The following is a 26,353-nucleotide window of genomic DNA, read 5'->3' as shown; positions in this document are numbered from 1 at the left end:
GGAGCTAGTTCACAGTGGTTCCATTTATGTTCTTATTCTCATATTGATTCTATTTGTCCTGCTGTACTTCTGTTACCTGTTTCCACTGAGTCTTCTCATACTTTACTTTCTGATGTTTCTGTTTCTGTTGGTGCTCCTGTGGAGTCTTCCCCAGTGCAGGCTGTTGTGTCTAACCCTTGTCCTCCCCCCTTCTGTCTCTATTCTTGCTTCTGTTTCCTCTCTGGAGGGGTCTGTTCTGCCTTCTTTGCCTTCTAGTCCTCCTCCTTCTCCTGTTTCTGCTGCTTCTGGTTCTCACTCTACTGTGCCTCTTTCTCCTGTTGTTTTTGTTATCCCTACTGGTACCCATATGTTAGAGTCTAATAGCAAATTATTTGATATATCTGCTACCTCTTCTACTGGTGAAAGTATTGCTTATAAGAATAGTGTTAGTTGTGAGTCTGATTTATGTACTGATATAGATGTTTTTCAGCTGTAAACCTCAGCTTCTAGGCACAGACAGAGGGGTTCTGAAGAGGTTTCTCATCCTGGTAATGATGGCTAAATTGTCTTTGACTTTTTATAATATTAATGGTATGGTGTCATTGCCATGGTATTTGTCTTTCCTTGGTTTCTGCCTTACACTCTGATATTGTTTTTCTGTTGGATGTTCATAGGTTGATAGGTAGGTACTAGCCTATTGGCCCTAGGGCCTATATAAGCCTAGCCAAAAGGGTACCCTGGCATTCGCCACCCAAGAAAAGTATTTTCCTGTGCCCCTGTTGAGCAGAACCACAGAGGTGATCCCTGGGGTGAATTTCCTATTTCCCATCCAATCATCAAGATTTTTCTTGATGAGTGCTAATGAGGAGCTTTGTTTGATATAGATAGGTAGTTTGTTCCAGAGTATGGGAAGTCTCTGGGACAGAAATCTATCCCTCAAGCATGTTCTGTGTATTGTGGTGACAAGGTGTAGGTTTCTAGAGCATGTAGCTCAGAGGGATTGAGATTTCTTTAAGTGGACCATGTCCAACAGCTCTGGGTTTGACATAGCTTTGTATATTAAGCAGAGATCACCTCTGAGTAGGCGATATGCAATGGATTAAAGCTGAAGTTTTTTGAGACGGTCTGTGTAGGGCATCTGTTTGAGGCTGGTAATCCTCTTTGTGAGGTATTTCTGCGGCCTTTCCCGTTGCTGTAGATGTCTTGTGAGGTACATACCAAAAGGGGCATTGTACTGCATAATAGATCTAATGAGTGATGAGTAGAGGGGAACAATAACCTCTTTTTTCCTGGATGAGAAACCTTTTGCGATGAGGTGTGCTACGTAGAAGGATTTCCTGACTACTGTGGCGATGTGATTATCAAAGGAGAGACTACTGTCCACCTGTGTCCCAAGGTCTCTTATCACACTTTCGGTGTTAAGTAGACTACCACCCATGGTAGCTTATGGGTACAGAGTTTTTACCAAAGGGGATGACAATGCACTTTTTGGCATTGAGTTGAGGCCATGGCTTTGACACCAGGCATATGTCTTAGTGAGGCCCTTTTGTATGATATACACATAGTTAGGAGTTTTGATTATGGCTCCTAGTTTACAGTCATCTATGAACTTCATTAGCCAAAGACCTGTGTTAGCCTGTACTTCAGAAAAGTAGATACCAAACAGAAGAGGACCCAGGACTGAACCCTGTGGTACTCCACTTGCACTGGTCTGAAGTCAGATTTGGAGTCTGCTACTTTCACAGTGTGGGTTCTATCAGTTAGCCAGTTGGCAACCCATCTTGTGACATAGGGATTTATACCTAGTTTAGTGAGTTTATCTATAATTCCAGAGTGGGGGATGGTGTCAAAACCCTTGGTGAGATCTAGATAGGCTGTGTGAACCACCTTACCAGTGTTGACGGCTTTGGTGACTGCTTCAAAAAATTCTATCAGGTTTAGGAGTCAAGATCTGCATTTTACAAACCGGAACTGGGTGGTGTCCAGAGTTTGGAGTTTACCAATGTCTTTGTTTATAATTTCTATGATGATACAGTCCATGGCCTTGCAGACCAGGCTCTTTAGGCTATTTGGGTGGTAGTACCCAGGGTCCGAGGTGGCTCCCCCTTTGTGGAGTGGGATAACCATCGCTGAGCACCATTCAGTGGGCACAAAGCCTGAGGTGAGGCTATGATTGAACATGGTGCTTAGGTGGGGTGCCAGTTCATTCTGTAGCTCATGTAGAATGCAGCCAGGGATGTTGTTAGGTCCCATGGTGCTGGAGAGTGTGAATTTTACCTGTGCATCCAAGATCTGCAAGCTAAGTCTTAATAGGGAAAATGGGAACAGAGTTAGGAAAGCAGGATCAAATCCCTGCAAAGGGGACATCTGCATATTTTATATATCATAATTATGGGAAAGAAAGTTGTAAGCATTTGAATGAGTGATTTCATCTTACTAAAAATTGCCCTGGTGTAGTATTTCCATTAATTGAAACTTATGATAAGGATAAATTAGTGAATTTGAGGAGTATTCTCAAAGAAAGAAAAACAAACTAAGTGGGGAAAATGGGCAGTATTTTATTCTTGATACACTGAATCTCTTAAAAGGGAAAAGAATCAGCATTGAGGGGATTACAGGATACTAATAAGAAGTCACTACAACAGGTGTATCAGGTCAAGAAGGCAGTACAGACCAGTAAAAAGGGATCCCTTTATCCTGTCTTGGCAGGTTTGGAAGAAACTGGAGATGGAAAAAAGCAGAAACTTCAGAAGAGGATGATACTCCTCCAGCAGCTACTGCACTCCCAACCCTTTATGCACTGCTACCGGTGGCTCCTGTACATGATTCTATTTTTCAGACTTCTGAATTTCAGACAACTATCCAGTGGACACCAGGTCAGAGTGTACTGTTACATCTCAACCTAGTTCTCCTGTTCAGCCTTCATCTTCAGAATAGACATCTGCAGTCAGAGAGGTTTCTTCTTCTTCTTCTCATTTCCAGCAAGCAGGAGCACTAGTATGTGATACACCCATAGCGCACCACACGCACTCAAACAACAGGGTAGGACAAGAGGTTGTAGCCTCTGGTAAGGATCTTTTGGCACCTCTTAGAGAAATATCTGGGGCCAATAATAGAGAGCTTGTTCATTGCTATTGGACCCATGCTGACTTGCATAAAATACCCCAAAATGTTCCAAATATTAGAGAAGATCCTTTAATGTTTAAGGAGAAATTAAAAACTATAATAGAATGTTACAACCCTACTTTGACAGATTTAGACCAGCTGCTTTGCGTAGTTACTTCAGGTGAAATATGAAAACAGTTACTTGAAAAGGCTGAAATAACAGTGTTTTGTCTCACAGGGAATGTAGTAATAGAGAAAAGGATAACGTTGTTAAATAAAATTACAAAAGTGTGTCAAGTTAGGACAGATTGGTCTAAGATACAGGCATGTAAACAAAATAAAGACAAAACCCTGCAGATTATTTGAGTCATCTTAAAGCAGTGTTTGCACAACATTCAGGAATACAAGATCCAGAAGAACAAGCTAAGCCACTATTGCAGCTGCTTTTGTGCAGGGTCTGCAAGCCCCTGTACTTAATAAAATAAAGAAAGTGATTATGGTCAAACAGAGAAAGGAATTGGAGTCTTATTTAAGTGCTGAAAATCACTGTAGTGAATATCAGGAAAAATGGAGAAAGGATACTGAGGATAAGCTGATAATTTTGCAAATAAGGGAGTTAGAAGTCCCAAGGGGTGAAGCTGAGGCAGGGGAAGGGGGAGAAGAATTGATAGATGATTTAGTAAGAGTGCTGGTGTAGGGGAACAAGGTACAAATGGTTGGCAACAATGTGCTGGCAGTGTTCCTCTTGCCTCATCTGATGGATCTTGCTTCACTTGTCGTGAAGCAGGACACTGGATAGGAAGATGCCCACATGTTAAATGCAGAGTCCAAGATACCTAGACTGAATGGCAGCAGAATTATAAAAATCCTGTATTTCTTCTACCACCTCCTCAAATTGGAAGGAGTCAGGAGTCAAATACTACTATTATGCATATTGTTTCAGAGCGTATGCCCATTTATTTAGGACTGATTGAAGAAAGGCATACATTCCTTTTGAATACTAGTGCACCAGTAAACTAGCTAAGAAGAGCCCTGTTATGCAAACTGGGTTGTACTATTTACTGTACATCAGATGTTGTGTATCTGGATGTTCTAACAGAAACAGAGGTGTAAGTATTAGCAGTCTTAGCACAAGCTGAGCAATAGCCTGTTGAAGACAATACAGACAACTAAAGAACTGTTGCAGCAGGTACCTGCTAACTTATGGCCTAAACATGTTAATGAAGTAGGTGTACTAAAATCTGCAGAACCAGTAAAGTAAAACTGAATCCATCTAAATGTCTCCCTAGAGTTCTGCAGTTTCCACTGAAACCAGAAGCAGAGCAGAGAATCAAATCTGTAATTCAGTCCTTAATACAACAATAATAGTTTGCCCAACGTGGAAGGCAGAACATGTGCAACTAGCCAAATATACAACCCTGTCTGGTGAACTGCTTGGTTTTGTATATATATTTACAAAATGTGCAATGTCCACATGCATAAGAACCTTTCAATCTATCCCCTGTAAGAGTTATCTGATGACCCATCTGAACCTCCCTATATACCTTTTTGTAATGAGAAAAATATGAACCCAATGTTCTCCCCCTACGATAGGAAAATAGGCATCTTTCTGGCAAAAATTAACCTAGCTCTTCATTCAACATAAGAATATTCCAGTGTTTCTGGGTCACTTCCCTCAATAAGTTTGTATTCCTACCATAGGTAGTTACCAATCTGATGGCCTCAGACACCCCCTGTCCTGGTTTCATTTTATACTGTAATATTTCTGATCTAGGTTTCATAGATGCCCATTCACTGGCACTGTGCACGTCCCTCTGATTATATCCCCTAACCAGAAATCTACATGTGAGATCCTGTTTGAATATGTTGTAATCTTCCTCAGATGAACACATTTTTTTATCCTCAGAAATTGTGATTTTGGAATATTTCTGACCGTGTGGTTGGGGTGCAAACTGGATGCATATAATAAGTTGTTATATTGAGGATATTTCCTAAATACCAACATTTTTAAAGTATGATCCTCTTGAAGTAAAACTTTAACATCCAGATAATTAATTTCCTTTCTACTATAAGTGAGGGTAAACTCTATCCCCCACTTATTCTCCTTAAGATATTGTATATATTCTGTTAAATAATCAAGCTCACCTCTCCATACAAGCCAGATATCATCTAAGTATCTCCTCCATATATCAATTTCTGGTAGATAGATATTATGGGAGTCACTATACACCATATGTAACTGTGACAATAAAGACAACCCTGGAACATATAACAATTGTTGGAGTGTACAGACCACCAAAGACAACTGCAGATGACCTAGAGGAATTCATGCATTTCTTGCATGAAACACAGGAGGGAAGAATAATATTAGCTGGGGACTTAAATTTACCAGAAGCAGACTGGAATAATATGAATTCAACAACTTTAGTAAAGAAATTATTCACAGAGTATATTCAGGAACAACAAATGCTTCAGATTGTAAAAAAAAAACTACCAGGGGATGGAATATACTAGATATTCTTTGTGTTCCCAAAGAAATTACTATAATTTCAAGTCAAGTTTTACCACCATTGATGTGCAATGATCATGGGGTCATAAAGGTTAATTTGTTGCTAGATAATTCTGCGAAACTGAAATCTAAGCCAATGCACAGAAGGTTAATTACAGATTATAGGAAAGCAAAGCAGTTACTATATAAAACTAACTGGAGTGAGGTGTTCAGTGGAACAACTGCAGATGGAATGTGGAAAGTTTTGAAAGAGAAATTGTTTGAGTGCAAAAAGTCAAAAAAATGTTTAACAAATATAAGAAATGGAAGAAAGGTCGAACTACAACTTTGAAAACTGAAATAAATGAGCTGAACAAACAGATTAAGCATAGTTTTAGACAAGATCAAGAACATTTTGAAGAAAATTTATATAAAAATATTAAGCATAATAGGAAACCTTTTTATAGATACATAAGATATGGAAGGAGTAAAGATACACAAATTGATAAACTGTGTGCAGATTCTAAAATTTATTCCCAGACAAAACAGATTATATATATATATTTTCAAAATATTATGCAAAACAGTTTGGCTCCACAAAAGGGGTGGTAAGTTGTCCTAATGACATCCAGGTAACCTCAGATACTGGAATCAAATTAGATTACATTGAAAAAGAACTGTGCAAACTGGATCCAAACAAAGCACAGGGAGGAGACAGAATAAGTAACAATGACCTGACAACACTTAAACAAGAACATACACTGCCATTACATCTATTATTCACTAGGTCATATAAATATGGGGAGATTCCTCAAGATTGGAGGCATGCACTTAAACCTGTCTTTAAGGGAAAGGAGATTAGGACAAACTCAGAATCATATAGGCCCTTAAGTCTACTTTCATGTTGTGGAAAAATAATGGAGAAGGTAATACTGGATAAGTTATTGTCAGAACGGGAAAGGTTGGAACCTGAACCATATATCAGCATGCATATGTTGAAAATAGATCTATTACCACCTGTAACATGATGTATAACATGATCTATAACAATATAATAACAGCTATGAATGAAAAATTGTGCTGTAATGTGATTTATATAGATTTAACTTCAGCATTTGACAGGGTCATGCACAAAACACTGATCAATAAATTAGTACAACCAGGTATTGATGTACTTTTGATAAGATGGATAGCTGCAGGGCTTACAAATAGGATATGACAAGTATCACACACCAACTGGACAGGTGAAATCCTTGGTTACAGTCAAGGTGTCCCACTGGGCTCTGTAATAGGCCCTTACTTGTTTAGATTGTATCTTTCAGACCTTACTTTTTTTCATCTGAGGTGTTCTAGAGTCTATATGCTGACGACCTGAAATTGGGTAAACTGATTACAAGTGTTACAGATAAGGCATGCCTGCAAAATAATTTGACTAAACTGACAATTTGGGCACAGAAAAATATGTTGATAAATACATCAAAAACTAAGCATATGAGATTTGGGAGACATAAACTGAAAGGTGAATATTTAATACAGCACACAGAGATCAAAACTGTAGAGTCATTCAAGAACCTGGGTGTATGGGTAGATTCTATATGTGTCAGACCAATTTCGACATATAGCCTTCATCAGTGATAAACCATATGAACAAATAATGTCTTTATATACAAAACAGACATGTTACTTCCTGTGATCTCATTTCCCTTTACAATAATATAACTACATTTTATCCTTGAGACCCAGTGCAAATAAACCTCCAAGTTTTACAATCCATTTGTTTTCTTTATGATTCAAAACTGAATGCCACCCCTTCTTAAAGGATCTATCCCCCACAATTTGGTGGGGCTGTCATTGTTATGGATTCCAGTTATTACTGGGCTGAGGGAAATAGGCAGCTTTCTAACCCTCAGCATTATATGCATATGCCGATTGACCCCACCCCTAATTTCAAGAAAGATATTGATTTTTTTTTTTGTTACAGGCAGTTGAGGAAGGGATAATCAGTGAAAATGTTAAACAACATCTCATGGATAAGGAAAATGGCAAGCAATATTTATATCTTTTGTCTAAAATGCATAAGAGTTTGAACCAACCCCATGGATGACCCATTGTGTCTGGCATTGGGTCTCTTACAGAGCCGCTTTCAAGTTTTTTTGACCCAGTAGTTACAGCCCTTATTACCATTTATTCGTGCAAGAATTAAGGACATGACAGGATTTTTGCAGATAGTGTCCGAATCACAACTTGAACCATATTGGTTGATGTGCACTCTGGACATAACATTTTTATACACCAGCATACCACATTGGGCTGGTTTACAAGCCCTGGAATATTGGTTGAACAAGACCAATTTCTATCTTCCAGGTTTCAATACTTTGATCATTTGCATGGCTGGGCATGCCTTAACTAAGAATCTCCTCTATTTTAGGGGGAGATTGTTATTGGCAAACCCACGGTATAGCAATGGGGACATCATTCTCCAAAAGAATGTACACATAATGCACTTTCCCAAAGGAAACCCAGCTGAACCACACAATAAATAACAGAACTGGAATTAAGCACGTTTTGTTCTCTTTGTGTATAAAGAAGTGATGATATTAACCAGAATCTTAAAGGGAATGAAAGTGCTTAATTCCAGTTCTATTATTATGTGGTTCAGCTGTGGTTCCATTTTGGAGAGTGCCTTATGTGTTTGTTCTTTACCTACACAAAATCTTTCCAAATGTCTATCTATGATGATCCCTCCACATATGATGAAACTAAGCAATGTCCCTACTACTGCCCTGCAATTTCCCTACTACTGTCCAGTGGCGGCTGGTGACTTCAAATCAAAGGGAGGCTGCAGGAGACAGCTGAATGGGTTGGGTCAATGGGAAGGGGTGTGACCAACTAGAAAGGGACTGAGCTATGCTTAAAACCACAAAAACCGGGACTTTAATTAAATACGCTGCCCTGTTTGCCAAACCGTCATTATGAGAGTCCAATCAAGACAAAATTAAGTGGAGAAGAAAACTATATATATTTCAATGCATTGGCTACATGACAGCTTACTTAATATCTAGATGGAAACAAAAAGGTTGTGAGGCATGAAAAAATAAATTAGATTTTAAATACATTACTGGAATGCCAGTCAAACTCAAGTATAAAAAAACAAGCAGCACTCAACTCAAACCACTTCTCCTTGCACCGCACTGCTAATTATAATTTATATTCAGCTTTATAAAAGTACCAAGGAACATGCTGAAAGTAGCAATTTCTGTGATACCCCCACTTGTAAAAATGTTTCTTATCCAAAAAATACCTACTGCCTGACAACAATTATCTACTTGTTTCCTGGGGAAAACATGATCAATGTAAAAAATGAACAGCAAACAGGAAACAATCTCAAGATACATTGCTTAAAGGATTACTGCACAGGTTAGGGACCACACATAATAGATTGGCATTCTGTTTAGTTTACGGGTAAAGCCTGCAAAGATGACTGTAGGTCTCCAACAAATGTAATGAGCTTCTGAAAATACTGTATTCATGTCCTTTATTACAAATACTGTCATATGCATTTCAATACCTAAGGCTTATATGTTATCTAGTTATGTAAATATTGTCTGCATGGCAACAACAAAAAGGCATTCAATGTTGATAATTCTTTAACAGTATCCTTATTAAAGCTTACTTGCATCTTACAATCTCAGGCAAGCTTACCTGATGGTCATTAAAGCATTGCTACTTAAACACAGAGCAACAGGCATTACAACAACATGCATTTTCTGAATAATAATAAGCATAAATCAGCAGTATAAATATATGACAGAAAACCAGTACATTCTGCAAAATCAAGGACAGATGAAAAGCCACTGTAGTACTTGTGTCTACCTTGAATGGGGGGATACTCTGCACACTTACACCGCATAACTGCTCCTTGCCTTGCTTGGACACATCCAGAGTTACTACATGGGGGAATGAGGTACAACAAGTATGTCACAATTTGAAATGTCTCTGGCTGACAGTGATGGCCCTGACACATTTGTCATACCTCTCAACTTCAGAGCAAGAAATCTGGACAAAACCATACATAGAAGTGGGACAAAGGCCCAAAAAATAAGGACAATTTTTAATTATTGCTCTTATAAACTTAGAAAGATAATAGAATAATAGGTGTTGCATTAGTATGAATTTTCTGAAGGGTATGAAATGTGAAACTCAAATGTCTGTCATTATTTTCTAACTTCAATCTTTAATGATTTGCCACTAATTTACTAGAAAACCACAATTTTATGAAAAATGGACCAAAACTGTGATGCAAAAATATAAAATATCCGCACAATACAGCTGGGAACCTGTCAAAGAAGAGGCACCTTTTTAATATTAATCCAACAAGTGTAGAAAGGAGTGACGCTGATCTTTTTGGTACAAAAACCAGAAACTGTATTGTAGCAGAATGTTCAAATCCCAAACAAAAATAGTAATCCAGTAATGGAATAAAGATTTTAAGCCACTAGTGGTTGTGGTTCACTTGTTTGGACATTACTGGATTACTATTTTTGTTTGGGATTTGAACATTCTGCTACAATACAGTTTCTGTTTTTTGTACCAAAAAGATCAGCGTCGCTCCTTTCTACACTTGTTGGATTTTTATATTTGCTTTTTGAATAGGAGCGTTTATCTGGCAGGAGGCTGTAACTTTTTTATTTCTTCTCTATACCTTTTTAATATTAGTTCTGTTAAGTTGAGCAGCTGACAAAATAAGAGAATCTACATGCATTTCTGAAATAAAAGTAATTTATAACTCTGATCATTACAATTATTCATTAATTGTAAATATTCCACATTTTCTTCCAAAATTGCCATTTTGCGGAGGGATTTTTATAAAAGTAATCTATAACTCTGATCATTACAATTATTTATTAATTGTAAACCTTCCATATTTTCTTCAAAATTGCCATTTTGCAGAGGGATTTTTAGGGGGAGAGCAACATTTTGAGCCAAAATCTGGGACAGTTGAGAGGTTTGGATATATCTAATTCTATAAAGTGATTTATTTGCATGCACTTCTCAACAGCTTAATGAAGGAAATATGGACAAGGCCAAATATATTGGGGAAACAAACAAACAATGCTAAAAATTGTTCTTGTATAAACTTAGTTGATAGCAAAACAGATTTTGCTTTAGCATGCATTTTTCTGAAGGGTATGAAGTCTAAAACTCAAGGTCTGTCATTATTTAGTGACTTCATTCCTAAATGATTTGCCTGAAAACCACAAATTTTATGAGGAAGAAACCAAAAATAAGAAGCAAAACTCTGTTCATTCTGCAAAACTTTGGACAATTATGTGGTGTAGTTCAGTCAGGGCTGTCTTTGAGTTTGCCATCCTTCCCCATTCACAAAATCATGGTTGAATGGGGCCTCCCCCTGCAGCCATTCCAATGTCCCTTTACTTTGCTATTTTGCCCCATTTACAATAAACACTGTAATGTGTATACTGCTTTACCTCTATGATGATTTGGATTTCATTTAAACGTTTTATTTTACATTTAACAGCACAAACACTAACATACATCTGCTAAACAAAGCAATGCAGTCTCACAATGAAAACAGACTTAGCATTAAAACTTGTCTGCTCTTGAAACTCACATTCATTGAAACAACATTGAAACCCACATTCAAAGAAAATACATCTGGCCAGTGCAGATAAAGATTAACTTTGGGCTGTTTTCAAATCATAGGCCCCTTACACAAGAAGCATGCATGTGTTCTTTGATGCACCTTCCTGACTGCATTAAATTATATTCCTTGTATAATAGTTGTTAGAGAACATTTTAAATTTCTTGTTTCGAACATATCCAGTCACTACTTGTCACAATATCTCTTGGGAACTGTAGTCCTATTAGCAGTACTCATGGAAAAACATCATGTTTATGGTTTTGAAAGGTTGTATGGTTCCAGACTTGATGCCTTGTTAGGGCAGAACTCATCTGTCTCCATCTCCAAGTTCCATGGCCCACCCCAGTCTCTGAGTCCAACAAGCAGTCAGCCAGGCACTGACTCATGAAGCTGACATCATGTTAGTCATAACCTAAAATTGAAATAAAAATTAAAAAAATGTGAATTGAAGGAGGTACTCGGAAATTCATTCCAGCCCATTATTTTGCCCCCAAACTGGTAAATGCTGAGGAATTTGGTACGGTTGAAAGGTATGATTGAGGCAATAGCTAAAGCCTCATGAACAACGAGTCAGTGTCAGCTTAGATTGTTTTTAAGGTATGACAAGATATTGCAGACAGTGGATTTCTAACTGTGCAGAAATTGTTAAACATTTAACAAATCTTTTAAAGCATGAAGCACCAGAGCCCCCCCCCCCCTTGGGATAGTGAGTAGAAAAATTAATTCCAGAATTTAAAGCAAACTTTAGCTATTGCCCCACCTTTAGGTTTACCAGATTGTGGAAAGACATTCCTTTTATTTTGCCATGAAAGAAATGGATTTTCTCAGGAATTGCTTGCACAGAAACATGGAGACAACTATCATCCATTAGCTTATTATAGTAAGGCACTTGATTCAATTGCAAAGGGATTTCCACCACATTTAAGGGGGTGGCCATTGCCCCATTCTAGTTGATCCTGCACAATCACTGGTGCTTGGGCATGATCTTACAGTAGCTGTCCCTCATTCTGTATCATCTCTCTTACTTAAAATGGAAACTCAACCCCTCTTGGTTGCACGTCTAACTATAAACTTACGCTTCTTTCTGATCCTTCTATTTCTCTTATATGCTGTCTTGTTCTAAATCCTGCATCTTTGTTATCTACTGCTGAGGATGGTAAAGAGCATGACTGTATGTGTGTGACTAATAGGTTCATAGGTGGGTACTAGGCTATTGGTCCTAGGGCCTATACAAGCCCAGCCAAAAATGTACCCTGGCTTTCGCCACCCAAGAAAATCATTTGCCTGTGCCCCTGTCAAGCAGAGCCACAAAGGTGATCCCCGGGGTGAATTTTTTATTTCCCATCCAGTCTTCAAGATTTTTCTTGAAGAATGCTAATGAGGAGCTATATTTGATACAGATAGGTAGTTTGTTCCAGAATATGGGAAGTCTCTGGGACAGGAATTGATCCCTCCAGCATGTTCTGTTTATTGTGGTGACAAGGTTTAGGTCCCTAGAGAGTGTAGCTCAGAGGAATTGGGATTTCTTTAAATGGAGCATGTCCAGCAGCTCTGGGTTTGACATAGCTTTGTATGTTAGGCATAGATCATCTCTGAGTAGGTGATATGTGACAGAGTAAAGCTGGAGTTTTTTGATGGTCTACTCAGGGCAGCTGTTTGAGGCCAGTAATCCTCTTTGTGAGGTATTTCTGCAGCCTTTCCAGTTGTTGTAGATGTCTTGTGAGGTACATACCAAAAGGGGCATTGTACTCTATAATGGGTCTAATGAGTCATGAGTAGAGGGGAACAATGACCCCTTTATTCCTGGATGAGAAACCTTTTGTGATGAGGTGTGCCACGTAGAAGGATTTCCTGACTACTGTGGCAATGTGATTATCAAAGGAGAGACTACTGTCCACCTGTGTCCCAAGGTCTCTTATCACACTTTTTTTGTTAAGTAGACTACCACCTATGTGGTAGCTCATGGGTGCAGAGTTTTTACCAAAGGGGATGACAATGCACTTTTTGGCATTGAGCTTGAGGCCATGGCCTTGATACCAGACATCTGTCTCAGTGAGGCCCTTTTGTAGGATGTCCACGTCATTAGGAGTTTCAATTATTGCTCCTAGTTTGCAGTCATCTGCAAACTTTCTTAGCTAAGACCTTCTGTGTTAGGCTGTACTTCAGATAAGTAGATACCAAACAGGAGAGGACCCGTGACTGAACCCTGTGGTACTCCACTGGTCTGAAGTTGGATCTGGAGTCTGCTACTTTCACAGTGTGGTTTCTGTCAGTGAGCTAGTTGGCAACCCATCTTGTGACATAGGGATTTTTACCTAATATAGTGAGTTTATCTATAATTCCAGAGTGGGGGATGGTGTCAAAAGCCTTGGCGAGATCTAGATAGGCTGTGTGAACCACCTTACCCTCGTCTACGGCTTTGGTGACTGCTTCAAAGAAGTCAATCAGGTTTAGGAGACATGATCTGCCTTTTACAAACCTGAACTGGGTAGGGTCCAGAGTTTGGACATTACCAGTGTCTTTGTTTATAAGTTACATGATGATACGTTCCATGGCCTTGCAGACCAGGCTCGTTAGGCTAATGTGGTGGTAGTTCCTGAGGTCCGTGGTGGCTTCCCCTTTATGGAGTGGGATAACCGTTGCTGTGTGCCATTCAGTGGGCACAAAGCCTGAGGTGAGGCTACGACTGAACATGGTTCTTAGGTGGGGTGCCAGTTCATTCTGTAGTTCATGTAGAATGCAGCCTGGGATGTTGTCAGGTCCCATGGATGCTGTGTTCTTAGCTTTGGAGAGTGTGCTTTTTACCTGTGCCACCATGATTACAGGAACTTTGCATTCTTCTGGTACAGAGATGGGCCCTTTAGGGGGTGAGGGGGGTAAAGTTAGCACTGAACCTATCTGCCAGAATGTTGGCAATAACAGTTGGCTCTTTATATTTCATGCCATTGTGCTGTAACTCAGAGCAGATCTGATTGTTGCCATTAAGATTCTTGACATAGCTATAAAATGGTTTGTGGTTGTCTGTGGTTATCTGTTTTCTCATAGGAATGGCTTAAAAGACCCTCCTATATCCAATGCTGAACCGACCCATTTGTGGATGGTTCCTGTGGAAGAAATTGAAATAAAAATTTGGTTGCAGGAATATTTGTCTGCACCAGTAATGATATTTTGCTTCAGTAAAGACTAGAGGGTGCATATTCCACCCACGTAGCTGAGTTAGTGGCTCTACAAAGAGCTTATGAATTAGCAATGGTAAAACTGTGAACATTTTTTTTTCTGATAGCACATATGCCTTTGTCATTATACATGATTTTTGGCAACTTTGGAAATAGACAAGATTTTTAACTTTAGCAGGATTTCAGCTTAAGAATTCTTTTTATGTTAATTTTCTTTTAGAGGCTCTTTTTTACCTAAATAATTAGCAGTAGTTAAATGTAGTACCCATCAAAAGGATCAAGCTGGCAAACAAGTTTTAGAAGGATTTTGTGAAGAATTACATGTGATATTGTAAGAATCTGAGTCTATATCATTTAATCGAAACCTACATTGTTGAACAACTTTTCATCGAACTCTTAAATCAGCGAATTAACTTTTAATTGAACTGTTTCCCAGGGCAAACCAGTGACTTTGGAAAAAATCCAAAAAACTTAAACCTATCAAGGTGGGGGCATCACCCACCCAACTAAATATACCAAATTTGAGATTGCACTACCGTGGAGAAAAGTGCAAATTCCATACGATGGCCATCCGCTTGTGTGTCCTTGGAAAAACTTAGATTAAAAGTCCAGTCACTGTTCTGAGAGTTCACTGAACAGGTGTTCAATGAAGAGGAGTTTGATGATGTAAGTTTTGATTAAATGATATACACCCCAAAAATCTAATAGTGATAATTTGTTTGATATTCCAAGCGGAAGCATCACAGGGAGAAGTTCAGAGGTGGCTTAAAGACAAATGCAGTAAATCTGGCAATGGGTTATGGAAACATCCAGATGGTCAACTCGTGGCACCTGCCTCCTTGCTGCCTTACCTGGTAAGGGCATATCATTTACCAGCCCATGCAGGTAAAACAGTTTTATTTAATCAAATTACCCAATGTTTATGCTCCAAATGTCTCCTCTTTGATATATGAGTATGTTAATAATGTGCAGTATGTTTAGAATATAATGTTAGCAAAAATTTGAATGCTAAAGCTTTGTATACCATCTACATGGGACCTTTTGTTAATGTGCAGATGGACTTTGTCCAGATGCCAAAGATCCATAATTTACACTATGTTTTAATACTAGTCTGCATATTTTCTGCATGGGTGGAAACTTACCTATGTCAAAAGGCAGATTCTTGACAGTTAAGAAACATCTTTATTTATTTATTTTATTTTATATTTGTTTACCAGGAAAGTCCAACTGGACAAATGTCCTTTTTCAATGGAGGCCTGGAGAGAAAAGCTTCAGATACAACAGATCAATACAAAATAAAAAAACAAAATATATGCAAATATGGCACAAAAATGTACAATACAAGTCAAGAAATGCTTAGTAGGAATATTCTGAAGTGTTATATGGATATACTTTGCACAAATCATCAAGACTAAGCACAATGCAGTATATAATAATATCAGTCTAGTGATATAGGAACAGCAGGTCATTAGTGTCATTTTATATATGTTTGGAGTAAGACTCCTGGAATTCATTCCTAGATTTAGGGTACCCTGTACTATCAATAGCAATGAGTGAACACATTTTAGTAATTCTCTAACCAGAGAGCTATGCAAGATTTTTAGCACTAGGTTACGTCTTCACTCTCCCAAACTTCCACAGTCATATGGATTAGTAGAATCCATCAACAGGACTCTTAAAAATAAGATTTCAAAGATTTGCACTGAGACAAATCTTAAATGGCCAGAGGCACTTCCCTTGGCATTAATGAGTAGAAGGAGTACCTTAAATACTACAAGGGGATTGAGTCCCTGTGAGACACTAATGGGGAGACCCATGGTCCTTCCAGCTACTTCCTTTGTGTCAAATAATGAACTGGCTCTAAATGATGTTATATTGTCTTACTACACCAAATGTATTCATTTCTTACAGCAGTACCACAGAACTGTCTGAAAAGCTCTTCCTAAACCTTCTGACCAGCCTTGTCACCAACTGCAGCCCGGTGATTGAGTTTATATTAAAAATTTCCAGAGAAAGAAATGTGTGAGTCTGAAATGGAAAGTTCCTTTCCAAGTGCTGCTCACCACATATACTGCAGTTCACTGCGCAGGATTACCAACATGGAGTCATTCATCACATTGTAGACAAATGTCATGTGGGGGCCCCCAGACAATCATCTTTATCAGAGCAAAGAAGATTGAAAGATGCAGGATGAACTGTCTGCCCCAGTGAAAGACTAAAAGAGAAAATTATCTCAGATAGTAGTCCATGCTGAATCCAGTGACACAGGTACTTCTGTTTTGTTATTTGTTGCTGTTTCCTTTGACAAACTGGTCAAGAGAAAATAGTTTCATGCTGGTTCTTAAACAATATGCTGTGGACATAAGTGTGACAAACTGCTGGGTGTGTTCACATATACCTCATCATACTAAGGAAGGGATTCCCATGATTCCAATCCTTGCATCTCAAGTGGTATTTGAAAAGGAACTTAGTGACACTAACCTAATTTGGCCTAAATGTGACTGATTTTCAAAGGTTGTGTCTCTTCATCTTGCAACAACAAATTGTGGAGACACATCTTATGCCAGAAATGGGGCTGTACCAGTGGGAATTAGCAAATGCAATGACACTAGACATGAAAGTGTGCTGAGCTCTTTATACTTAAAAAGCTATGACTGGCAGTGTGGGGTGTGGCTAGAGGATTGCAACTACATTTGCAGTGATTGTGCCTATCCCTGATAGCCAACAAACTGGTTTGGATGGAGTTTTGTGGGATATATCACTCTTGCTATTCAACATTTTGAGAACCATCCAACAGGTAGACTGAGAAATAAATTGGCAATTTACTGGGTAGAGCAAGTATTTTCAGTCTTTACTCCTGGGTATGGATTGCAAAGGACAATGCTTGAAATAAACATGCTTGCTCAGATTCTTCAGGAAGTAGAAAATCATACTTCACATCACATCAGGATGGCAAACTGAGAAATGATTGAGATTTGAATGGTGGTATTACAAAATCGTCTGGCGCTTAACATAATGCTAGCTGCCGGGGGGGGGAGGGGTCATGTGTCCTCATAGGAAGTTGTTGCTGCTCCTATATTAGTGATTCTCATGATGAACAAGAAAAGGTGGCCAATTTCCTGGAAAAGAAGGCCAATGACCTGGGAAGCATAGCTAAACAATGGACACTTTTTGGATGGTTGGGCAATGCATTTGGTAACATAGGAACTAGTATATTACAAGGTACCATTACAATAATCAGTTTTATTCATTTAGTTGTTTTAATATTTTTTGTTCAAAAGGTAGTGATTATAAAATGGTTAAGCTTACCTGCACTTGCAATACCACTTTAAAAGTATCCAATGATGAACAAATTATTGCAGATGATGAATACTATGATGCTGAAGAATACTTAGTTAAATTAAGAAAAATTAAAATATAATTGTGTGTTATGTGACACAGTGTCAAATGGGGGACTGTTATGGAAAAATGTTATGTCTCATAATTAGTCTTCACTAAACACATAATAACTTGTAGTTTCTTCAGAAGTGAGTCAAATAAAATGTTTATAATATGTTTACATCTAAGGAAAACTGAAAAATAGATGCTTGATTATGCAAGATATATTTTCATATAAGCAGTAGCTTTATATTTCAAGTTCCTTACAACTGAATTCTCTCTGTTAGCAAACAGTAGTGGACTGATAGATAACTAAAGGCAAAGTAAGTGCTGAAGGAGTTAAGGGATGTTATATTATATTATGCTATGCCTGAAGAGTCTAGTTTCAGAAAGTTAATGAATTGTGCTAGGTATCTGTGGAAACATTAACAGAATGTTCTGGCCTTTGCAGGCTGTACTATGAGTCTCCGCAACATACCTCTCAACTGTTTATATTTTTGCAGAATGTCCAGATTTTTGGTTCATATTTTAGGTCTGCTACTCACAAAATTTGTGGTTTTCTGGCAAATCACTGGCATGACCTGAGGATTAAAGTCAGTAAATAATGACATACATTTGAGTTTCAGACTTCAAATCATTGAGAATATGTATGTTAAAACAAACTCTGTAACTCTAGCAACTTTCTAACTTTATAAGAGCAATATTTAAAACATGTCCCTATTTTTGGGTCTTTGTTCTCCCTTTTTGTTGGGCTTTGTCCAGATTTCTTGCAGTAAGAAGTTGAGAGGTATGCTCTGTGAGATAGTGTATACTGGTACTAAATGTTACAAGGTTGAAAGATAAATTCTTAGACCAGGTGATCTGTGTTTTAGAATGCATATTTGTATAGTGTTCACATCAAGCTCTAAGTGAGGAACACAAGGGATGAGGGAATATGAAAAAACATTGATTTGTTAAAAGCATTGTTGCATCAAAGTTCTGCATGCATAAAATTAATAAGAAAAAGTATATACATTAAGTTTTTTTCCCTTTATTCTTTGAGTGTGATCTGAAAATTTTGTCAGGCAGTCTCCTAGCACTGTTTATAGAATGAACCACTACTTTGTAAATCCTGAAGTGTCATTCTTAACTGAATCAAAAGGTAAAATGTCTTTGTTATTTTAATTTTGTACTTTAAAGGTAGTATCAAAACCCACCAAAAGCTAGGCATGCTACACAGGAGCAACAACTACCTGCCCACATCTGACGAAAGTACCCTGACTAGAATGTAACTCTTGCCCTCACTATTATATGGTACCCAATTCTAACTAATTGAAACAAAAAAAAAAAATTTTTTTGAAAGTTGCTATAAAAAATTGCAAATTTGCCATAAACTCAACCCCTCTAACTCATCACTGGAAAATAAATATAAGGTAAGTGATTCAAATCCTCACCTACATGCTGCTACTTGTTGTTAATAGCTCATATCTCTAACCATATGAGCTAACTGCCAGACAGCTACTGGTGCTGATACACAGAGGGGTAAAAGTAAATGTTCTCAGAAATATGTTGGGTACATTTCAAAAAGAGACACATAAAAGTGACTGCAGGACATGGTCTTCACACTTTTCATGTAGTGTGTTTAAGGAAAGATGAAATACTAATTGTAAAAGTTATATGTGTCAAGAGAAGGATGCAGTCTTCCTTTTTTCATGCATAGCCTTTTACTGCATATAATCCAAGCAATTTTATTTTTCAACAATGTGATCAATGTTTTTTTTTTCTTTTTTTCTTCATTCTTGCAGATCAACTAGAGGAACCACAAATATATGAAGAAGAAGAAACTGGTGCACCAGTTTGTGCCAGCAAGAACAGCCGCTATAAATATGATATATGCGTTCTGTATCTAAGTGATCGGTACCTAATGTATGCAGGTTGCTCTGGTTTCTGTATTTTTGCCATTGGACATCCGTCTGCTCAGAATAATTTAAGCTGCTCGTGTTACGTGGCTGAAGCATCAAAATGGACTCGTCACAGTTCTGTTTTTACCAATGAACAAAAATGTGAGTAGCATTTTGTTGTGTTTTACTATTACTGAGAAACCTATACATAATGTAAGTTACTGCTATTACAGCATCGCATTCTAATACCGAAGCACTGTGACACCCCCTCAGCATGTATCCCTTGCTAGCTGCATAACCGCTATTACTGGACCTACCTGTGTGCTGTAAGTCAAAACTGTAATTTCTTGATTTCACCCAATAAACATTCAGACTACCCAAACTCAGCATGTTGCTGATGCATAAAACCCCAGTGTCAGATTACCAGTTAGTAAATGGTATTTTCAGCCAATACTGCTGCTATCCTTCACCATCTAGGACAATGAAATTAAACGTTCATATCAAATCTACAATGTACCCTCATATAAAAGCTCACATCATGCTTGTCTAGTCACAAGAGCTCATCACTGACTGTTTCACAATCTGTTTTCTGTAAATACAGGTACTTGAGCTGCTCTATGTACAACCATGTGTGCCACAAAAGTAAGCATTCTTTTGTGAGGGACAAATCTCCCACACTTCAAAAACCTTTATTATTCTTAGTCCAATGTCAGTGCAGCTTGGAGAAAATTTAAAATGAATCAGTGTGTCTCTCTCTTTCCACGAGGTTCACTTACCTCAGACCACCCAGAACTTGCTGATAAGTGAGTATATCAATTATAGTCTAAAAGGAAGAGAAGTTAACAAAACTCTTAGCAAATGCTGTCTCAAAGCAGCATGCTCATGAGAATTAAGCTCAAGAGATACAAGTGAAAGTCATCCTTTAATGACAAGCTATAGGCTTTTCGCTGGAGCTGTTTCCTAGTGTTATCACTAAGGCTGAATTGAACAGGTCAACTACTTAAATAGTAGTTGAGCCATCAGAGTTTAATGTCCTGAAGATATTTTTAAAATAACACTGAATCAACTGCTAACAAACCATGGCATAACAAAATGTTAGAGTTTATCCAGTTAATAAATAAATGTAATCTAGTCTTAGACACTGTACATCTTTAATCTACAGTGTTTAGCAACAAGAATTTATTTACTTATATATAGTAAGTTTGCTGACCAGGGTATTGTACTAATCCCAAAGGCCGTATTTCAGCCACTGCCGGGAAGACATATTATACTAAGTAGTAAAATATATTACATCAGACAGTGTAGCAGGGAAACAGTAAATTATGTTCAGCCAAAAAAGCAACAGAAACAATAAAAAATGCAGGGCTGGAAAAGCAACAGTGGTATGAACTAAAATGTGGGTATCAGATGTTTTGTTTATTAAAAGGAAGATGAGTGGGCTGTTCATTACCAAATACTCCTTTGATCATTGCTATTTACGACCCTTTCAACCAAATATTCCTTACAGACCCATGCAGCTTCAATTGTAGATAGGTAGATAGAGTCAGTAGTGCATTCTACATACGCGCACATTTGTTTTAATGAGTCAGTATACCATTTCTCCATTTGGTGTGTGTGTGTGTAACATATCTATATAATAATACAATGTGTATGTGTGTGTGTGTGTGTGTGTGTGTGTGTGTGTGTGTGTGTGTGTGTGTGTGTGTGTGTATAACTTATCTATATATAATACAGTGTGTGTGTGTGTGTGTGTGTGTGTGTGTGTGTGTGTGTGTATAACTTATCTATATATAATACAGTGTGTGTGTGTGTGTGTGTGTGTGTGTGTGTGTGTGTGTGTGTATAACTTATCTATATATAATACAGTGTGTGTGTGTGTGTGTGTGTGTGTGTGTGTGTGTGTGTGTGTGTGTATAACTTATCTATATATAATACAGTGTGTGTGTGTGTGTGTGTGTGTGTGTGTGTGTGTGTGTGTGTGTGTGTGTGTATGTATAACTTATCTATATATAATACAGTGTGTGTGTGTGTGTGTGTGTGTGTGTGTGTGTGTGTGTGTGTGTGTGTATAACTTATCTATATATAATACAGTGTGTGTGTGTGTGTGTGTGTGTGTGTGTGTGTGTGTGTGTGTGTGTATAACTTATCTATATATAATACAGTGTGTGTGTGTGTGTGTGTGTGTGTGTGTGTGTATAACTTATCTATATATAATACAGTGTGTGTGTGTGTGTGTGTGTGTGTGTGTGTGTGTGTGTGTGTGTGTGTGTGTGTGTATAACTTATCTATATATAATACAGTGTGTGTGTGTGTGTGTGTGTGTGTGTGTGTGTGTGTGTGTGTGTGTGTGTGTGTGTGTATAACTTATCTATATATAATACAGTGTGTGTGTGTGTGTGTGTGTGTGTGTGTGTGTGTGTATAACTTATCTATATATAATACAGTGTGTGTGTGTGTGTGTGTGTGTGTGTGTGTGTGTGTGTGTGTGTGTGTGTGTGTGTGTGTGTGCATGTGTGTAGCAATTCTATTTCAAAGTCACCTCACACTAGAACTAGTTGACTATAATAATGAAGAAATCAACAAGGTAGAACTGATCCTTGCCAAATTTAAATTAAACACAAACAAACAAATAATCATCGCAGGTGCCTATCTACCCCCAGGTAACAGCATTCCCATTATGGAAAACATGTTAAATTGGTTCTCTCTCTCCCTCCCTTATGAAGCCATACTACTAGGTGACTTTAACATAGACTGGGGCAACTGCTCCAATGACTATCCCTCAGATAATATCAACCTTTATGGATTCTCACAAATAATCACTACGCCCACAAGGACTGACAAAACAACCAAACATCAATCCATTTTGGATTGGATTCTGGTATCCCACCCCACTTTTGTACATCAATCTGGCTATTTTCCTGACAGTCTAAGCGACCATCAACCCACCTACCTAATTAGGAGCAAGACCAACCACCTACCCAATCTACCTTTACTCAGAATAATACATAATAAAAGACACTTCAGAGCCAATGACTTTAACAAAGCACTAAGTTGTAACTGGCTCCTACTTAAACAACTACCTCTCAATGAAGCTGTACAGTACTTTAACTCAACCTTCCTACATATCCTAGACCATCATGCCCCCTCCAGATCCATTAGAACAAAAACCCACCATGCTCCATGGCTTACCAAAGAGACAGAAACGACAATGAAAGAAAGGGACAAATTCTGGATAGCATCCCACAAAGATAAAAGTACTACTCTAAGGTTAAAGTACAATGAACTACATAATAAAGCCAAGAGGTTAACTAAACTAGAGAAGTCCAACTACTATAAAAATCTACAGGATAAATATAGCCACGACCCCCAAAAATTCTGGACTTCCATTATAGATTACTTCACCCTGGGAAAGCATCCACTCCCACCCCTGTACTGCCAAACAACCAGGATGATATTCCTACACAATTTAATAAATTCTTTACAGAAACAGTTCAAAATCTAGCCAATACCCAGACAAATAATGGCACTACTATGCAATCATCCACTACAACCAACAGTAATACAAAAAATAACATCTCTAGCTTTTCTCTACAGCCAGTGTCCACTAAAATGATTGCAAACCTCCTTAGGAAGCTAAAACCGACCACACTAGCTGCCGATAAACTTCCTGCAGATTTCCTTCAGATAGCAGCAGAAGCCATATCATACCCAGTGTCTCTTCTCATAAATAGATCAATTTCAGAACACATAGTTCCTACCCTCTGGAAAACTTACCACATTTTTCCTCTGCACAAAGGAGGCAACTCCTTAGAGCTGACCAACTATCGTCCTATAGCCATACTATCACCCTTATCAAAAATTCTTGAAAGAGTTGTCCACTTGCAACTAATGCAATATCTCCAACAAAACAACCTACTATCCAACACCCAACATGGCTTCAGACCCTCCCACAGCACAACCACTGCCCTTCTATCCTATACCAATACAGTCAACCATTATAGAAACCAAGGTCTTTTCGTATCTTCCATCTTCCTTGACTTATCAAAAGCCTTTGATATGGTTAATCACAACATGCTCCTCAATACTTTATCTAGTCTCAGTATATGCTCCTCCACTATACTATGGTTCAATAGCTATCTATCAGAACGCCAACAAGCAGTTCTCTGGCAAGAAAAGCTGTCCTCCCTCTTACCAGTTTCCATAGGAGTCCCTCAGGGATCAATCCTTGGCCCACTGCTGTTCTCCCTCTTCACCAACAACATCTCCTCTTCACTGCCCACTGCCACAGTAGTTCAATATGCTGATGACACCACCATAATATGTGCTGCCCCCAGCATAAAGGAACTACACACCCTTACCCAACTCAACTTTACTCTAGCAGAAACCTGGTTTACTAAAATAAAACTTCTTCTCAATCCAAAGAAAACTAAACTAATCCTATTCACCCCTGGCAGATCATCCAATTCAAACTATAGCCTCATCATAAACTCCAAAAACAATATTCAAATCACACCCACCAACCACACAAAACTACTAGGAGTACAGATTGATAATCACCTAAAATTTGATATCCATATAGCACAGACCATCAAAAAGGTAAACAGAAAACTAGGTCTCCTCTATAGAAACAAAAAGTTCATGACTGAACAGACCAAAGCCACTATTGCAAGAAGCCACCTCCTCTCCATCCTTCTCTGTGCTTCCCCTATCTTAACTAACCGTCACCAGACTGAACTTCACAAAACGGAATCCTGCTACAACAAAATTGCCACATTCACAACAGACTCCACAAATAGGTCCCATCACTGTCTTAATGCAACTCAAGTGGCTGGAACTTCCTGAGCTGCTAAGACTTAATCAAGCCACAGTTGCACATAAACTCTACTACTACCCTGAGAAAACACCTGCTCTCCAACAGCTAATTCAGCCCTACACCACCACTAGAGCCCTAAGATCTAGTAACCAAAATCTCATTCAAGTAATAAGACACAAAAATGAAGCAGGTAAATCTCTCTTTGCCTGCATAACAGCCCAAACCTGGACTCACTCCCAAACATTATAACTAGCACTACTTCTAGTACCAAATTCAAACACCTCCTGAAATCCCATTATTCTAATAATTGGCTCTGCTCTTGCTACACCCCAGGGTAACAATAACTATGCTCAGTTGCAAGGATTCTGCTACACTATAACTTTTCCCTTACTTAGCCCTGTTGATATCCTTGCATATTCATTCAAACATATCATCAGTCCATTAGTAGAAAACGTGCTAACACTTGTACTGTTCTTTACTACAACCCATACCTGATAATGGCTGTAATCTGTATCTGAAAATAGTATAAAACCTAACATAACTCCTCTTACTCTCATCTTACCTACACCTACACTTTAATACCTGATAATGCCTGTAATCTGTATCTGAAATAGTATAAAACCTAACGTAACTCCTCTTACTCTCATCTTACCTACACCTACACTTTAATACCTGATAATGGCTGTAATCTGTATCTGAAATAGTATAAAACCTAACGTAACTCCTCTTACTCTCATCTTACCTAAACCTACACTTTAATACCTGATAATGGCTGTAATCTGTATCTGAAATAGTATAAAACCTAACGTAACTCCTCTTACTCTCATCTTACCTACACCTACACTTTAATACCTGATAATGGCTGTAATCTGTATCTGAAATAGTATAAAACCTAACATAACACCTCTTACTCTCATCTTACCTACACCTACACTTTAATACCTGATAATGGCTGTAATCTGTATCTGAAAATAGTATAAAACCTAACGTAACTCCTCTTACTCTCATCTTACCTACACCTACACTTTAATACCTGATAATGGCTGTAATCTGTATCTGAAATAGTATAAAACCTAACGTAACTCCTCTTACTCTCATCTTACCTACACCTACACTTTAATACCTGATAATGGCTGTAATCTGTATCTGAAATAGTATAAAACCTAACGTAACTCCTCTTACTCTCATCTTACCTACACCTACACTTTAATACCTGATAATGGCTGTAATCTGTATCTGAAATAGTATAAAACCTAACATAACTCCTCTTACTCTCATCTTACCTACACCTACACTTTAATACCTGATAATGGCTGTAATCTGTATCTGAAATAGTATAAAACCTAACGTAACTCCTCTTACTCTCATCTTACCTACACCTACACTTTAATACCTGATAATGGCTGTAATCTGTATCTGAAATAGTATAAAACCTAACGTAACTCCTCTTACTCTCATCTTACCTACACCTACACTTTAATACCTGATAATGGCTGTAATCTGTATCTGAAATAGTATAAAACCTAACGTAACTCCTCTTACTCTCATCTTACCTACACCTACACTTTAATACCTGATAATGGCTGTAATCTGTATCTGAAATAGTATAAAACCTAACGTAACTCCTCTTACTCTCATCTTACCTACACCTACACTTTAATACCTGATAATGGCTGTAATCTGTATCTGAAATAGTATAAAACCTAACGTAACTCCTCTTACTCTCATCTTACCTACACCTACACTTTAATACCTGATAATGGCTGTAATCTGTATCTGAAATAGTATAAAACCTAACGTAACTCCTCTTACTCTCATCTTACCTACACCTACACTTTAATACCTGATAATGGCTGTAATCTGTATCTGAAA

At 38.0% G+C, this 26,353-nt stretch overlaps 1 protein-coding gene across 1 annotated transcript in view; it reads left to right on the top strand.

Moving 5' to 3' along the window:
- LOC122792817 overlaps positions 1-26,353 on the top strand; it is a 159,927-nt gene that overhangs the window by 27,753 nt on the left and 105,821 nt on the right. The window contains exon 2 of the mRNA XM_044060379.1: positions 19,573-19,830. Within this exon, the coding sequence (XP_043916314.1) occupies positions 19,573-19,830 (258 nt within the window). The remainder of the gene's footprint in view (positions 1-19,572; positions 19,831-26,353) is intronic.

Source organism: Protopterus annectens, chromosome 2.part0 (assembly GCF_019279795.1).
Source record: "Protopterus annectens isolate FY-2018-M chromosome 2.part0, PAN1.0, whole genome shotgun sequence".
Taxonomy (NCBI): domain Eukaryota; kingdom Metazoa; phylum Chordata; order Ceratodontiformes; family Protopteridae; genus Protopterus; species Protopterus annectens.
Note: the sequence above shows the minus strand (reverse complement) of the source record. Positions and strands in the feature narration are given on the sequence as shown.